Source organism: Nesoenas mayeri (assembly GCF_963082525.1).
Source record: "Nesoenas mayeri genome assembly, chromosome: Z".
In the NCBI taxonomy this organism is placed as follows: domain Eukaryota; kingdom Metazoa; phylum Chordata; class Aves; order Columbiformes; family Columbidae; genus Nesoenas; species Nesoenas mayeri.
Window position 1 is genome coordinate 45,359,106 of NC_137542.1, and position 16,521 is coordinate 45,375,626.

General features: G+C 35.4%; 1 protein-coding gene across 5 annotated transcripts in view; it reads left to right on the forward strand.

The window, feature by feature from the left end:
• The window catches only part of DMXL1 (Dmx like 1), a 79,397-nt gene that overhangs the window by 43,710 nt on the left and 19,166 nt on the right, over positions 1–16,521 (forward strand). For 4 of the 5 annotated variants that reach the window (XM_080361921.1, XM_080361922.1, XM_080361925.1 and 1 more), the window contains 9 exons: positions 1,645–2,729; positions 3,000–3,191; positions 4,443–4,519; positions 4,725–4,852; positions 6,587–6,835; positions 7,210–7,323; positions 13,990–14,153; positions 15,003–15,142; positions 15,460–15,545. In XM_080361921.1, coding sequence (XP_080218047.1) covers positions 1,645–2,729; positions 3,000–3,191; positions 4,443–4,519; positions 4,725–4,852; positions 6,587–6,835; positions 7,210–7,323; positions 13,990–14,153; positions 15,003–15,142; positions 15,460–15,545 — 2,235 coding nt within the window. The remainder of the gene's footprint in view (positions 1–1,644; positions 2,730–2,999; positions 3,192–4,442; positions 4,520–4,724; positions 4,853–6,586; positions 6,836–7,209; positions 7,324–13,989; positions 14,154–15,002; positions 15,143–15,459; positions 15,546–16,521) is intronic. The other variant, XM_080361923.1, reaches the window with a different exon arrangement.

Genomic DNA, 16,521 nt, shown 5'->3' on the forward strand with positions numbered 1-16,521 from the left:
ATCATCTTGGTTGCCCTACGCTGGACCCTCTCCAGCAGTTCCTTGTCCTTCTTGAACTGAGGGGCCCAGAACTGGACACAATATTCCAGATGGGGTCTCACCAGGGCAGAGTAGAGGGGAAGGAGGACCTCTCTTGATCTACTAACCACCCCCCTTCTAATACATCCTAGGATGCCATTGGCATTCCTGGCCACAAGGGCACAGTGCTGGCTCATGGTCATCCTGTTGTCCACCAGGATCCCCAGGTCCCTTTCCCCTACACTGCTCTCTAATATGTAATTTCCCAACCGATACTGGAACCTGGGGTTGTTCCTGCCCAGATGCAGGACTCTACACTTTTCTTTGTTAAACTTCATAAGGTTATTCCCCGCCCAACTCTCCAGCCTGTCTAGTTCTCGCTGGATGGCAGCACAGCCTTCTGGCGTGTCAGCCACTCCTCCCAGCTTAGTGTCATCAGCAAACTTGCTGATAGTACACTCTATTCCCTCGTCTAAGTCGTTAATGAATATATTGAATAATACTGGCCCCAGTACTGACCCCTGAGGTACTCCACTAGATACTGGTCTCCAAAGTGATTCTTTTCCCTGTTCTCTTGCTAGATTTGTAGACCTAAGAATCAGTTGTATTGTTTCTTGAAGTTAATGTTCCCAAGGAAGTTAAATGTTTCAGGTTCCTAGTAATTAGCATGCCAACTGGTTTCAGTCCTGACTACTGAGAGAAACTTGATGGGGAAAAAATGAAGAATCAAATCCCTAGAGTTGTGTAATTTTAAAAATTATTTCAGTAGAGTTTACATGCCTCAGTATAGTTTTGAGCAAATGAGGGGTATAGTGTTCGGTTGTTTGTATCTTGGTCACATCCTGTGTAAAATCGTATTTAGATTATATGATTCTGCTTCAATCAGTTCAGTGGCATGTTTCTGATGTTTTGCTTTATTTCCGTACTTAAAAGGTACTCTTTCTTGTACCTTTTCCTATTATGTGTAGTTAAGTAAGGGTATTATCTCAGCTAACCTGGACTCTTTGAAAGCTCTGTGAACCACCCCGCGCTGATGCTCGTATCTTCATGGTTTTTCATGCTGTAGTTCGGACGTGACAATGAAATATGCACTACTCTATAACTCATTAATTCATGTGTAATATTGATATCAGCATGTATAAATGTTATGAATTTCCTAATTTTATTGTAAGTTTTATTTTTGTTAAGGTGTACACAAAATAAATATTAATCCAAAATTTTCAAAAATATTCTTAATGAAAAAAATCTTTACTGAGATGTAACATCTTATTGTCATTTAGCGATGGAGACTTCAGAAATCTAAACTGAAGAGGAATGTGGTCTTGTTTGACAGCAGTAGAGCTGACCTGGCTGCAAGGAAAAGAAATGGCAGCTGTCCTAAATTAAAGGTCTTACCTGCTCTCCCACTTAAGATTCTCTCTTTAGTAGTGATTAAGTTTGGCAATATCCTCTGTCCCAAGGCATTCAGTTTATAACAGTGAAAAGCAAGCTGAAAAGGGGCATGCAGTGAAGTAAACAACAGAATGAATGTTAAGACCTAATAGCCTTCTAATGAACTTAGAACTTTGCAGATGAATTATTTAATACAGAATGGTAGATTTTTCTCATGATGCAATATCTTTTCAGGTGAAGAAGATGGCTCATCAAGTTGTAACCCTGCAGTGTTTAACTTCTATAACTACTTAAGAACACATCCACTCTTGCTGAGACGTCATTTTGGCTCTTCTGATACATCTTCAACACACATTTGCCTAACAGTAGAAAATGGATTAGCTGACAAAATAAATCTAGGTGAAAGACGGCTATTTTTCACCACTGCATATGCTCATCTAAAAGCTGGATGTCCTATGTTGGCCCTGGAAGTGTTATCAAAGATGCCCAAAGTTGTCAAGAGGTCAAATTCATTCTGTAGATCCTCTAGTTTAATGGATACTAGTAAAGATTTCTCACCATCTTCTCCACTTAAAGAGTTGGAAACAAAAGACCTGTCTTCCAATGTTGATTGGTCACAGCCAGTATTCAATGGTCTAGGTTCATCTTCAGATTGTTCATCAGGAAAACATTCAAGTTCATCTCTTTCCTTTGACTGGAGCCAGACAGGTGTGGTAGTCCAAGATGAACACTTGAAACTACAGTCAGACAGTGGTGAAAGTGATGACAGTGAAGATTCTTCCCTGATAATGAAAAAGCTAAAACCTCTGAAGAAAACTGAAGAATTACATGAAACAAATTCTAGCTACACAGAATCTTTAAGTGTAGTTGATGACAAAGATATTCTAAGTCCATCAGAAGATATAATATCAGCACAGCTGAAGTTTAGAGCATGCCTGAAAATTCTTACTGTAGAGCTTCGTACGCTGTCCACTGGTTATGAGGTAGATGGTGGGAAGTTGAGGTATCAGCTTTACCAGTGGCTTGAAAGAGAAGTGATAGCTCTTCAAAAGACCTGTGATTATAGTGTTGAAGACATGCAGTCAGGAGTTAGTGTGGTGCCAGAGGAAGCTACATTACATGAAGACACTGAAGACTTAGGTGACCAGCAAAAAAATATGCTACACAAAGACTACTTTCAGAAAAGACGGCAATGGCTTCTGAAATACCAATCTCTCCTAAGAATGTTCCTTAGTTACTGTATACTTCATGGCTCTCATGGTGGAGGTTTGGCATCTGTCAGAATGGAATTAATTCTGCTGCTACAGGAATCTCAGCAGGTATGTGGAGGAGCTTAGTTTGTGTTTATTCTGCTTCAGGTTTGTTGTAGAGTTTTTTCTTTATGTGTTTCTTATTATTGTTGACATTTTCCCATTATAGCGTGCACCGATTGTACATTTCTTAAATGTAACACTGTTTTTAGCATGTTTTCTGCAGGTTATGTTTTTTTGTTGTTTAGAATCTCCTTCCCCTCTTTTAAAAGTTCTTATGTTCCCTTTAGGAAGCTGTTCTATCACTTCGTTTTTTGCTTTTTTTGGTTTTTTTATTAGGAGCAGTCAATACAGATACCTTCCAGCTCCCTACCAGAGCAAAGCTCCATACCTCTCCTATTTGCTTGCACAGCTAGTGCCAAAACAGTGGTGGCTAATCCGTTGCTACATCTTGGTAACTTAACTCATGATATATTACATGCCATAATAAACCTGGATTCGCCACCTCATCCAGATACTCAGAACAACAAGGTGTGTATTTTCTTATGGTTGATTTGGTTTGTTATTATTGTTGTTATTGTTCAGCTTGCTGTAGTGATGAATCTTTTTCTGATGTCGTGAAAACTTTCTGATGTGCCTACCTGTGACAAGTAATGAAACTGTGGAACATAAATATTTTCTGTAGTACTTACTTCAGGCTAAAATAATGTCCACTGATTATTACTTATTGTTGATGCTCAGCATCTGGTTCAACAAGCTGAAGTAGGTTGACCTCTCTCATGACTGGATATTAGTCCAAGGTGACATCTGTTATGGAAAACATGCTGTACTACAGTATCAGTATCACATTTGTCTTTATGACAGTATGATCAGTATATCTGTTATTTTTAAGGTAAACTCCACATTTTAGTCCTAGACCTAAGTAAAATTAAGCTTTGAAGTATAAAAACTGTCAGCAAAGTGCAGTAAATCAGACTTCTTTGTTGTGAAACAATATATATGTTCATACAGTAAAAGGTAGTCTGTTTTTTAAGTTAATGTTTATGTAAGGTTTCTTCTGTATTGAACCTTGGACTGGAAATCAAACTTAGAGTTTTAGGCTGAATCTTTCCTGAAGTTTTGTTCGTGTTACCTTCCAAATCATGTTTACTTTTAGTAGGAATTTCTAGAGAACACTCAAGAGATTGCTCAGTTCCTAGTCTGTGCTTCATTTCAGAAGAAACAGACAAATAACTATAACTCATTTTTTTAACTGCACCTTTTGGATCAACATATTCTCTAGCTCTTTACCTAAGTGTGTTTTGTGATAGAATCACCTATGCTAAAAATAGTGATCACTCTGATACTGAGTAAATCGTATGTGTGTGAGGGCTGCACAAGAATTGGTCAAAAACGAAGCTGCATTATAATTTTCATTCTAAAGGAAGACTTTGTATTCTGAGCCAGCATATTACTACTGTCTTAGGGTATAATCACTTATAACTATTGTATAGAGGTTTAATATATTGCTGTTTCTTAATTGAAAATATTGCAGTTAGAGCTGATCTGCTCTTATGTGTTGGTGAAGTGAGTGCCTCCCCATGCCTTTAATTTCAAAGTGAATTGTTTATCTGAAATGAATTCAGAAGAGCAGGTGGCTTTTTAAGTGATTTTTGCCATAAGTGCTTATACCTGCCATATGCAGTGCTTGTTCTACTTTTACAAATCTGTATGCATGAAAGCTATGGTACAAAGCACTGTTCATCTGGGGTATAATATGTTCTATAAAACTTTGTCTTACAGATATATGTCATGCATACCTTAGCAGCATCACTCTCTGCTTGCATCTACCAATGTCTTTGCGATGGCCACAGCTACAGGTAAAGGTCTACAAAAAGTACTTTCTAGAAAACAGTCAACACACTGTCTCACTGGTAGTGATGGTATAATAGATGATGCACCAGAAAGCGGTGCTCACATCTGCCTACATCTGGAAAGGGCCATCACTTGAATAGTTTTAAACATAACTCTTTTTTTTTTTTTTTTTTTTTTATAAAAACGACATCCCACTTTTCTGTTTCACAGCTCATTTCAAGCAAATCAGTTCACTGGAACAGTGTATCAGACAGTGCTATTAACTCAGCGCCATTCTCTAAGAACAGCAAGTTTAGAAGAAACAGTGACTCCCAATACATCACCTGCTCAGTGGCCAGGTATCTAGAGTTGATTTGTTTCTTTCCTCTTAAGGAAAACTTAATTGTCTGGATCCACTGTAAGAGCATGTAGCTATGCTCTGGACTTTCTAGTAGTGTTTGTAACAACTGTGTGGAGAAAATAATTTTGCATAATAAAATCTTATCTTCAGTTTTCAAAAGCTGTAAGATAGGAGTTCTGTTTATTCACTAACACAAGTTGATTTATCATGCTTTCTTTTGCTAAAACAATGTTAATGGAGGCTCTAGTAAAGGGAAAGTAAACAAAGTAGGGTGTTGTCCTGTGCTATACTTGCTCCCTCTGCAGGCAACAGGTCAGCTTCACTATTATTCTATGTCCTTATTCTTGAAAAAGACTTGAAAGGCTATTATAGTTTGTGCTCCATCTCAGAGTGATTACAACTTCTGAACTAACTTGAAACTGTTGACAGTGAGAGGTTTATAATTAATTATGTTTAGCTGTATTTCTAAAACCCATGTCGGACTTCAGGTAACTCTTAAAGTGTGCTAATGAAGCTACATGGGTCACATTAGAGGGTGTCTAAGTTATGAAAAGTATGTCTGTAGGAGTTTCAGTTTACACCACTAATTTTAACATCAGCGTAACCAAGAAATACGCTTTCGTATTATGGGATTATTTTCAATAAGAAAAATTCACATTTAAAAAAATCTTCTGGAGAACCTTAAGCAGTCTTTGCAATGATCCTATACTGTTTTTCTTTTCCATGGAATGTTCTGTCACTGAATCTACAGATTTTAGAGAGAAATCAGATTGTCATCTGTTTTCCCTGTGTTTCATTAGCTGCAGTGTTAAATTTCTAGTGAATGAGACAAGATTGTTAGCATTTGTGCACTTAAGCAGTATCACCTTGAACTGATTTCTCTGAAGTTTTGTGGTAGCTTCATACACTTTCTATGCAAATAGGAGAGAATGACACAAAGCAGAATTCTTAAGCCACTGCTATTTACATTTTAACTTACGTGAACGAAGTGACACAAGTTGGAGTCACATATGAAACTCTTCACAACTTTTTATTCAAGCATAAAAACACCACAAGATGTTCAGTACTTGTCCAACAAGTGTTCTTTCACTCAATATATAGTTCAAGCTAATACCCATCATTGTTGGTTGCTTTTACCACTGTAAATTGAGAATACAGAATTTTAACTTAGTGTTATGCTGGAGTTATAAACCCAACTGGTGAAACAGGCATCATAAGAAAGTCAATGAGCAGATCAGTATTTTAATCTTAACATTTGTATGCTGTGCATTGAATATACTGTGATGCACTGGATTTAAAGTAGAGAATAAAAAGTTCACCCTTTACTGAAAGAATTGAGGAACCAGAAAAGAGAGATTGAGACATGGGAGTGGGGAGATAGATTCATGTAAGCAATGTAACTAAATGTTGTAATTTAGGAGTTTCAGTACAAGGGAGCTGACAGTGTATTATTTAAGATATATCCAAAAATGTGAGCACATTTCGTGATTTTTCTTTTTCTATTTTTCTTGAAAAGTTGCCGTGTATTTCTTTAGTAGTCCAAAACAGGAAACTGAAAAGGTGTAATAAACTGTTAAAAATAAATAGCATGTCACTGTCTTGTGGAGTTTTCAATTTCCTCTAAAACTTAGAATTTTTATACACTAGAAGGTACTGAGTAACGGAGGTTGCTAGTGATAATCCAGAGTATGTTCACACACACATATGTGCTTTTTTTTCTTTTTGCAAACAGGAATAACAGCTCTAATACGTCTCTTGAATTCTGCTGGTGAGGAAGCCCAGCCAGGTCTCACAGTTTTACTTTGTGAAATTCTAACTGCAGTCTATCTGAGTCTATTCATCCATGGCCTAGCAACACATTCTAGCAATGAGTTGTATAGAATTATGGCTCATCCACTTAACAACAAAATGTGGTCTGCTGTTTTTGGAGGAGGAGCTCATACACCCAGCAGAGGAGAACTGCAGTTAAAGACAAAAACTGGTTAGTTCTGTTGTTGTATTTGTCTTCTGGGTTTTTTAAGAAAATGATGTGACTGCTGAAAGCTTAAGAGTGATTGAAACAGTTCATGTTTGGTAAGAATTCATTATGCGTTTAGGTCTGTAAAGAAAAATAAGGATCTAAAACTATTGGCATAAATATTATGTAGAAGAAAGTAGGAAGCAGAAGTTAATGTTATTGAAATAAGCTTTCCAAGTAGTACAACTGTAATGTGAGGGGGGTAAGCTTATCTTAAAGAGAAAATGTTCATGTTATTACAGCTTAGTTTTTAATGTTAATCTTAAAGCTTTCCAGTTCTCTCATAACAGGAATATATTCCCATTTTACAAATACAGTATGTTTTCTCTCTTTGGCAGGTAGGCACTTCCCAATGCCTAGCCCACAGCAGGTAGTAGTGTTCTCCATGGAATGCGTGGGGTTTTCCAAATCCCTTACTGCCTTCAGTACTCATAGTCCTACCATATCTTCAGGCAAGATACTAGATTTAGTAATAGGCTTCTACATGCAGTTTGCTATGTGTGATGATTTTTTTTTTTGCATATGTAGAAAGAAAAACTTCTGTTTGCAAGCCATGACATCAAAATTCAAAGTGAAGTTCTGTAATTAAAGCAGCAGTTAAATTGGGCCATTTAAAAAAAAAAAAAAAATTGGCAGTGCTGTTGTATTCTTACTGCACTTAATTTGAAATTAACGTTAAATAAAAAATTACTCTGACCATGGTTTGAAAGGATCAGAAGTGTTTCATATCTTTGGAGAGCTGCTTGTTTTGCTTTTTGAATATAAGCATTGTTATGCATGTGGATTTTTAAGTGTTCATTCTAGACATTACAACGAAAAGGTGTCTTTTTGATATTAAATTTTTGTAGTATGAGAAGCCTTTAGAAAAGCAAACAACCTTCATGTTTTAAATTCAGATGATTATAAATTATCCTGAGGTCCAGAATGAATTCTGTAATGCTTTTCTTTTTGGTACAGATTTGTGCTTTGTAATGTAATTGGACTTCAATGAGATTAACAGTACTAAAGATTATTTTATTTTTTTTTTTTTAAGAGGAAGATTTTTTTAAATATTAAGTTAGTTAAGCTTTGGTCACTTTGTATATCACATCTGAATATATACAAAAATATAACTATTTTGTTACTGTTATTAGATGTACGTTACACATAAAAATGTCTTACCTTGTGTATATGGAAAGCTGAAAATATAGTTCAAATACAGACCTTGTCAGACACTTAGAGTATTTTCAGAGTAGACATTTTAATCAAAAGCAAGTTCTTCTTCTAGATCTGATCAGTTTTCTCTGTGGTATTGAATAAATATTTCTTGGTTTTGGTCTGCCATATTGGAAGTGTTGGAAGGTACAACTTGGCTTTTATCCAGGTTTCCTCAGTGTTGGTAATTGTATACTGAGGTGTGTTAATGCTGCTGTCACTACTGTTTTAAAATTGTTTTTACATAGAAATGTGTTCTGAAATGTATACTAAATGCCCATCTACTGCATGTTTGTCTTAAAAATGAATGCTGGCTGGCTGATGGCAGAATTAGTAAAACTGTTGCTGGAAGAATCAATAAGCTGAAAATGAAAATTTAAGGGAAGAAGGGACCTTTCCAAATACTGTTCTATAGGGATTAATCAAACACCGGAAAAGGGACCTAAAGGGGTTGTGGAGTCTCTATCTTTGGAGTTATTAAAAACCTGAACAAACTAGGTCCATCGCCTAAGTCAGCCTAGTTCTAAGCAAGGGGTTGGACCGGGTCACTTCCAACCAACATAATTCTAAGATTCAATAGGTGTATTATTTGGTTTTAATATGTGTTTATCTACAACAAATTTAGGGGAAAGAACTTTCGAGAAACATCTTTCTCTGTCACTTTAAACTAAAAAGAAAAAAAAATTAAAGCAATAGACCTGCAACAAAGCTGAGTAGTCGAATTAAAATCAGCTATTTTTTTTGTGCCTTTACTGTCATATCTTGCTTTCTCTTCTGATATTCAGAAAAAAATACTGGGAAGTGACTGGAATGCTTGTTCCAGACAACTATAGCATGTTCTTCCATAATATGATTTAGACTATGTATAGCTTCCCATTTTGTTATGCATAACTGCACTCTTATTTCCGAAGTTTGTTTTTAGATTTTTGTTAAATGTTTTCACTCTCAAATTATGATCAAACCCAAAATTTCTTGACAGTGAAGATTCTAATATAGTACCGCTATATGTCCTGCACATTGTTGTCTTCTTGCTCCTCCCACATCTCCCCAATCGTTGAGCACTTTTCCTGAATGTGGATGTTGATCTCCAAGTTTGAAGCTCCTTTTAGGCCAATAAAATTATGTTATTTCCCCTTCTGTTCTGTACATTAGGTGACTTAGGCATACAATAGCTTTGGATATAAAATTTCTTTTAAATAAATACAATCTTTTGTTTAGAGACAAACTTAAAAACAGAAATAAAAACTAGTTCATGGTAGTCTTGTAAAATCCTGATGTCTGTTAGGAATTAGTTTGCATGAGTGAGGCGGTTTTTTTTGCCTCTCTCACAGTAAAGATCAGACAAAGCATAGCAGTTTGAATGCTTTTAGACATGCCTGATATGTTATATGTTCCAGATGTGTTTCTTGTTTTGCGGTTGCAGAAAAAGATTTTGACAAACTGGGCCAGTGTTTGAGAACTGACATTATATCTTAAAATTGTGGGTAGGTTTTGTTTTCAAAGAGGCAATTAGCATTTGAAATATAACCCTATTGTTGATTATAGTAAATCTTTTCAGAATAATATTTACCATATACTTTATTTTCAATACTGCCTCAGAAAACTATTTTGTAACTTAAGTCTTCATAGAGATGGTACATTTTCTATAATCCAGAGGGTTCTTAAGGAAGACCTTGAATTTTACTTTAAAAATTAGAAATCCATAATTTCATTTCATATTCAGTTATTGCATGACTTGAAGGCATTGACTTGAAGTGTTTGCACTGTGTGTGATGTAGTTACTTTGAGTCAGTAGAAGAAGCCTTACACAGTCAGAACAGGAAATGCCAACAAACTTTGTGTATGTCACCAAGTATTTAATTGTGCCTATCTAATTTTTTTAAAGGTTTCCAGTCACTGATTATTGAAATGCCCCCAGTGTATAAAATGTCTTCAGAAACATCTGAGTGTTTAATATATAAATGCTTTGAGCTTTTCAGTGAATCACTACTCATTAAATGGTGCATAAATACACCAAAGAATTTATAGTCTTGTGTACAAACAGGAATCTAACTACAGCTTACAGAACTCTAGTGCTATTGCTGTGATAGAGCCCTAATTCATTAAATTCATCACCTTGGCCACATGGGCTATTGCCCATGAATAAGCAGAATATCGTGTTGAAAACTTCAGGATTTGTAACCTTGCAAAATGCAAATTTTTTTTAAAGTTTGAAGTTGAAATGTACAGCAGTGTAGACTGACACCAGCCTGCTGTTCTAGTTGGCTTTCACAGTTTCCCAAAGGTTATAGGAATCTGTGCAGGGCTTTACACTTACAAAAATTATTTGAGGTGTGATTCAAAATCAGCATTTCTTCATCACCTCTCTGTCATTCCATTCTTCTGAGCTTCAGCAGTGCTGATATTTTTTGATGTTTAAAGTCAAGGATGATGTGTTTGTAGGAGAAGACTTCATAATTTTACATTTTTTAGGGAAGACTTGCATTTGTCTTAGGGTATTGGAGTGTTGATGCTTCATGCCTGTACCCAGTATTCAATGAGACACAGTAACTCTCTGCACATTTTTGGTTTGTTGGTTTTTTTTGGTTTTTGTTTTTTTTTTTTTTTTTTTGAAACTGAGAGATCTGCCTTTAGCTCTTTCTGGGAAGGTAGAAGGGAGATGATGTGGGCAACACATTTGACTGTCATTATGCGTGTTTGTCTGAAATACTCCAGTATTCTTGAAAAATAACATTTTTATGTTTGTCTTATAATTAGACTGAATATAAATTATTTGAATGTAAAAAAAAAAAAGTAAAAGTAAAATAGTTTTAACTAGAAATACATGAAAAATTTGAAAGTTAGTATAATTGGTGATCTGAAATCCCAATTGACAACGTCAGATTTTTAAAGAATTCATTAATTTATTTGAAGATATTTAAAATGAAAAAAAAATGGCATTAGTAATACATATTTCAAACTACTTATATGGTTGTACTTTCATTTCTCTTAAATATTGATTATTTTTTTTTCCAATGACTAGCCTGCAGTACTCTTAAAAATGCAAAGAATGATCCAACATAAAGCAAAAGAAATACTATTTTAAAGTAAAGCATTTGCTTTTAAAATTCTGCTTAGAAAAACAACCTGCAAGCATATACTTGCTTATTTCTGTATCATGCAACACTTGCTCCTTATTTTTATGCCTAGTGAAGTTTTTTTTAAGCAATTGCTAAAAATTCGTTCAGAGTGATGCATGTGCATGCTCTTTCTTAGCTGATGAGCTTTAAATAATAAAATGAAAATGTATTGTACTGCAATTTTTATATTTGCGACTTTTAATTACAGGTAAGTGGATTTCCAATAATATCCCCAACATGAAAACAGAAGAGATGTTATAGTATAGTGGTGTAATACAGATTGTTGAAATATCTTGGTTTCAAGATGAAAGATAAGATGCTGTCTTCAGCTTTTATTAGATTGTATATGTTAATTATTTTATAGTTCAGCTGCTTGTAGTGGTAAGGCTTGTCTTCATATGTGGTCAAAAATATTTTTGAAAATGCTTGGAAAAACGTGGTTTTTTTCTGGTCCAGAAATAACCAGAAATTGTGAAATAATTCTGTCAGCCACTGTGAATACAGATAATCTGCTCATTTAACCAAAAAAAAAAAAAAAAAAAAAAAATTAGTTTTGAGGTATAAAAAACCCCAAAGTTGTGTTTTGATTTGTTTGTTTTTTAAATCAGCTTCCATGTTAACCTCCCTCAGGGTTTACAGTTGGCTCAGTTTGTGTTACGAGCATGTAAAGCTCATATGTGGAATATAACTGTTCTTAAGTAAGCACTGTTTTTGTTTTGTCCAGAGTGTTGGACCTTCTGTTTTCAAGTGACTGGAGTGCCCATAGGAGTTTTGAAGGAAATAGTCTTTCAAGGATCTGTCAAGACTCAAAAGTCTCCTGTGCCTAAAACATATAAACCAAAAAAAATAAGGGTATAGGAAGTACTTCTTTCTAGTAGTTCACTCCAGGCATTCATCAGGCTGCTGGCTCTTTTTGTACCATCTCTGGTATTATTAATACGAGAAAGCTATTTCAGAAGTTCCCCTGTAAGTTAATTTTGTGGGCCCTTGGTAGCCGAAGGGAATAAGGAAAGAAAACAATAAGGCACCTCTTTGCATTTGTGATGTTCATATTAGATCATCCTTGCAACTGCTCTGGCTCAAGAGGCTGATGCATGAACTCAGTGACAGAGATGTCTAATCTGCAGATAAGCTGTTTTAGCCTGTAAATTTGCTTTCTTGGAGACTGTTTGCTACTGCTGTTGTATCAACCAGAGACTCAAATAATGAGGCAACGTGTATTCCCCTTAGTTAAGAGGTATTTACATGAGATCTTTTATGACTAGCTACCTGGTTTCATTATTGCTCGGTGAAAAACATACAAAAAAGCACCCACTTAACTAAATAAAAAACTGAGAAGTTTTTTCTACATTCTTCTCCCCCAACTGTTTGTCTTTTCCTTTTTGTTTGTTTGTTTGTTTTTTTACTGAAAAAAAAAAAAAAAGACTGCTGTGGGGTGGGGTGGAACTGAAGTGTGTTCTGTGATTCTTTTGGGTGATGTCATAGTCTTCAAACATGAACTGGAAAAGGGAGATTTTGAATTGCTTAAGAAAAAAGTGGGTTTTTTCAGTATTTAGTTAAATAGATGTTGAAAGTTCTGGGGACTTCAGAAGGCAGTTAAAAAAAATCTGCTCCCTAAAAACTAATCTTCGTGTATTACATCTATTTACTTGGCAATAAAAATGAATTTTACAATCAAGTAGGAAATAGATTCAAATCCATTTTGTCTCTTAATGGAAGGACAGTGAAGGCCACCATGTTGTGTCAAATCTCCAAACATGGTTTCCTCATCCTCACCACTTCAGAAGTGTTCTGGAGAGACAGAACATTAATTTATTGGTCAGGGACAGTGACAGTTGATGTCATTGCTCCTCTACTAACAGGCTGCATTGGAATAGAATTCATCTATCAAGAACCAGAATGATTTCATGTTATCAGATGGTGATGTGAACCTCTTTTTAAGTAAGCCATTACTTTTTCTATGTTTGTGAAGTTGATACTTCTCAACAAGAAATAAGGGATCTGAAACAAGGCTAGCTTGTTCGTTCATTTTGATGTAACTGTATTAAGATATTTCTGATACTTTGGATAAGCTGTTTCCTAGAGTACTGTAATCATCAAGAATATAATTCACATAAATCTCTTGTAGACACTTTTTATTCTGAAAAAAATAATGTTGGGAGAAGTGAGGGAACCCCTCAAGTCCTAGGACTTAAAATAGAATATTATTACAAATAATCAGTCCTTTCCTGTTTGGTAATTGATATATTGGATTGTATTAGTTAAAATGGGATATATTTGCTGGAGAAATATATAGTCAGGACAAATGGATTTATCAGAATTGTTCTGTTTAGAAGAAAGTATAGACCTCGTTTGGAAGGAAAGGCGGAGTTGAAACTTGGAGTACGAATGCAAGCTTAGGTATTTGCACTATATATTCTGAAAGACATGACTCTTGGATTATCTTAAAAAACAAGCATAGTCAGTATTCCTTAGTACTTACTCAAGTTTTGCAGTGCTGTTGCTTGAGCAACAATGTTTGTCATCTTTATTGTAGGAAGAAAGCTTCTGATGCAGTTAGGGATGTACTCTACTATTTTATGTTATTTGTAATGGGGGTTTTCCCCATCTGGAATTCTAGTTATGTAATATTTTTACATATTGGACCATTAACATTCTCTGTTTATTTGCCACAGAAATATTAAGATAAAATTCTGAAAACTTACAATGAGGAAGATACATTCTATTGCAAGTCCCTTTATTAAAAGCAGTAGGGAGGTGGAGCAGATAATTTAAAGCAACATACTGTGTTTTCTTCCTCCTTAGATGATGGAGAGAAACAGCAAAAACGTTATAGGCTTTCATCAAAAACCTCTTCAAAAGAGAGTTCTCAGTCGCCTGCATTGCCTTTGGTAGATCAAGAATCTCCATCTTCCAAAGAAAGATTTATTCCCCCTGAGCTTAGCATCTGGGATTATTTTATTGCAAAGGTAATTTTTTGCTATTATGACAGTTAACTATCTTCTCTCACTTCTGGAATGGTAATTTTTTTCTTCTTAGCCTTTATTACAGGTATAAATTTAGATGTGTGATAAAACTTGCCTGTTTTTATTACTCATATTTAGCTTTTTCTAAAATGCTACCTATAGATATTTTTGAAACAGCTTTCTTAAGTACTGTTGTTCTGAAATTAGTTAGTTTTCAGATAATGGTGTGAACAAACATGTTGCTTTTTACAGTTGCAGAGTACAAATATGTAGGTAATTATGGATCAGCTATTTAGATGAAAAAGGAAATGTGAGAAGCTTTTCATATTCTATTTCAAATGAGGGAAATGAGCGTGTATGCTTACTAGAAGTCAAATTAGGTTGCCTTGTGTCAAATCTGCTGTAGCAGATGTTTCTTGGTAGAAAGTTATATAATTATACAACAAGGTGGATTTGTGTGGTACATTTCTATAACAAATATTAACCCTATCAGCAAAATAAATGTAAATGGTATTTTGGGAGCAAGCACAAACAAGAAAGTGTGAATACTGAATGATACAGTGGGGCACGGATGGTGGGCTTGTCACTGAACACTGTTGGCAGAGGATAGGATTTTCTTGTTCTTTAGTCCTCTGAGCCCTTGAAAGACCGTGAAGGTGTTAAAGTATGCAAGGCTTATGGACAGTTACCCTTTTCGCAAGGTAGAAACTCCAGATGTTACTAAATTATGTAGGATTGTATGCCTGCTTTTTAATAAAAAGCATTAAATACTATAATGTTGCATTTTTAAAAGACTATTTAAAAGTAGATGTTGGCTTGAAGATACTTAAGGAATGTTGTGTAAATTTTTAGCCTCTTCTTCCATCGCAAAGTAGAGTGGAATATGATTCAGAAGAGAGTCAGGAAAGTGATGAAGATGATGAAGATATTGATGGAAATGTGTTTGCATCAAATTCACACAATCAGGAGCATTCTAATTCAAATTCATACAGGTATGTAACTCTTCAGAATGCGAGATGTTCTGCAGTTGCTACACTTGCATTTCTCTCATTTTGATAAAATACACCAATTACTTGATACTTCATGACAGTGTATTATCTAGACTTAATAGTTAATTTTTCACAATTATTATTTTAGTAATGATACAGTGACTTTGGAATTCAAAGTATATATAATATTCTAAATTATTGTTTATAGTTATCAGCAGTTTATAATGACAACTTAAAGCTCTAAATTTAAATCCTAATTGTGAATAAATTAGAATTTTGTTTTCTTATTAGTAAATAACTTATTAGTGCTTTCTTATTAGCTGGTCACTGATGAGATTGGCAATGGTTCAGCTGGTACTTCACAATTTGAAGATTTTCTACCCATTGGCTGGACATGATCTTTCAGGTAATAAGCAGCAGAGTCATCTTTTCATTCTTAACAACCATACTTAAAATCAACATGTTGAATAGTATGTATGTTGTAGCTTTATTTTTTTTGTTGAAAAGTTATAATTTTTCCATGATCTAGCAATAATTGTTCTGATACGGTTGAGCATACTACTATATTTTTGAAATAACGTGGTGGGTGGGTAAGATGAGTGTGTGAGAAGGAGTGCTCAGTAGCTAGCAGAAGTCTGCATACTTAGTTTTTTCTTTGCCTCTTAGTTGTAGAAGAATGTTTACAATACTAATTCCTTGGTGGAAACCCCATAGTTGTTTTGTAATTAAGGTTAAATCATTCCTACTCCTTGTTTCATAGAAATCATAGAATGGTTTGAGTTGGAAGGGACCTTTAAAGATTATATGGTTCAACCTCCTGTCATGGACAGGGGTATGTTTCACTAGACCAGGGTGCTCAAAGCCCCATCCAGTCTGACCTTGAACACTTCCAGGCATGAAGCATCTATAACCTCTCTGGGCAACCTGTTCTACTCGCTTTAAAACCATTATTTCTTGTCCCATCACAGCAGACTCTGGTAGAAAGATTTTCTCCATCTCTTTTGTAAGTTCCCTTTAAGTATTTAAGTGCTGGAATAAGCTCCCCTTGGAGTTCTTCTTCTGCAGACTGAACAATGCCAGCTCTCTCTCAGCCTGTCCTCATGGAAGAGATGCTCCAGCCCTCTGATCATTTTTTGTGGCCTCATCTGGACCTGCTGTAACAGGTCTGTGTCTGTCTTGTACTGGTCACCCCAGTGCTGAACACAGTACTCTAGATGGGGTCTCACCAGAGCAGAGTCACCTCCCTTAACTTGGTGGCAACACTCCTTTTGATGCAGCCAGCTTTCTGGGGTGCATGTGCATATTGCCACGTCATCTCCAATTTTTCATCCACTGGTACCCTCAAGGCCTCCTCCACAGCGCTGCTCTCACTCACTTTGTCC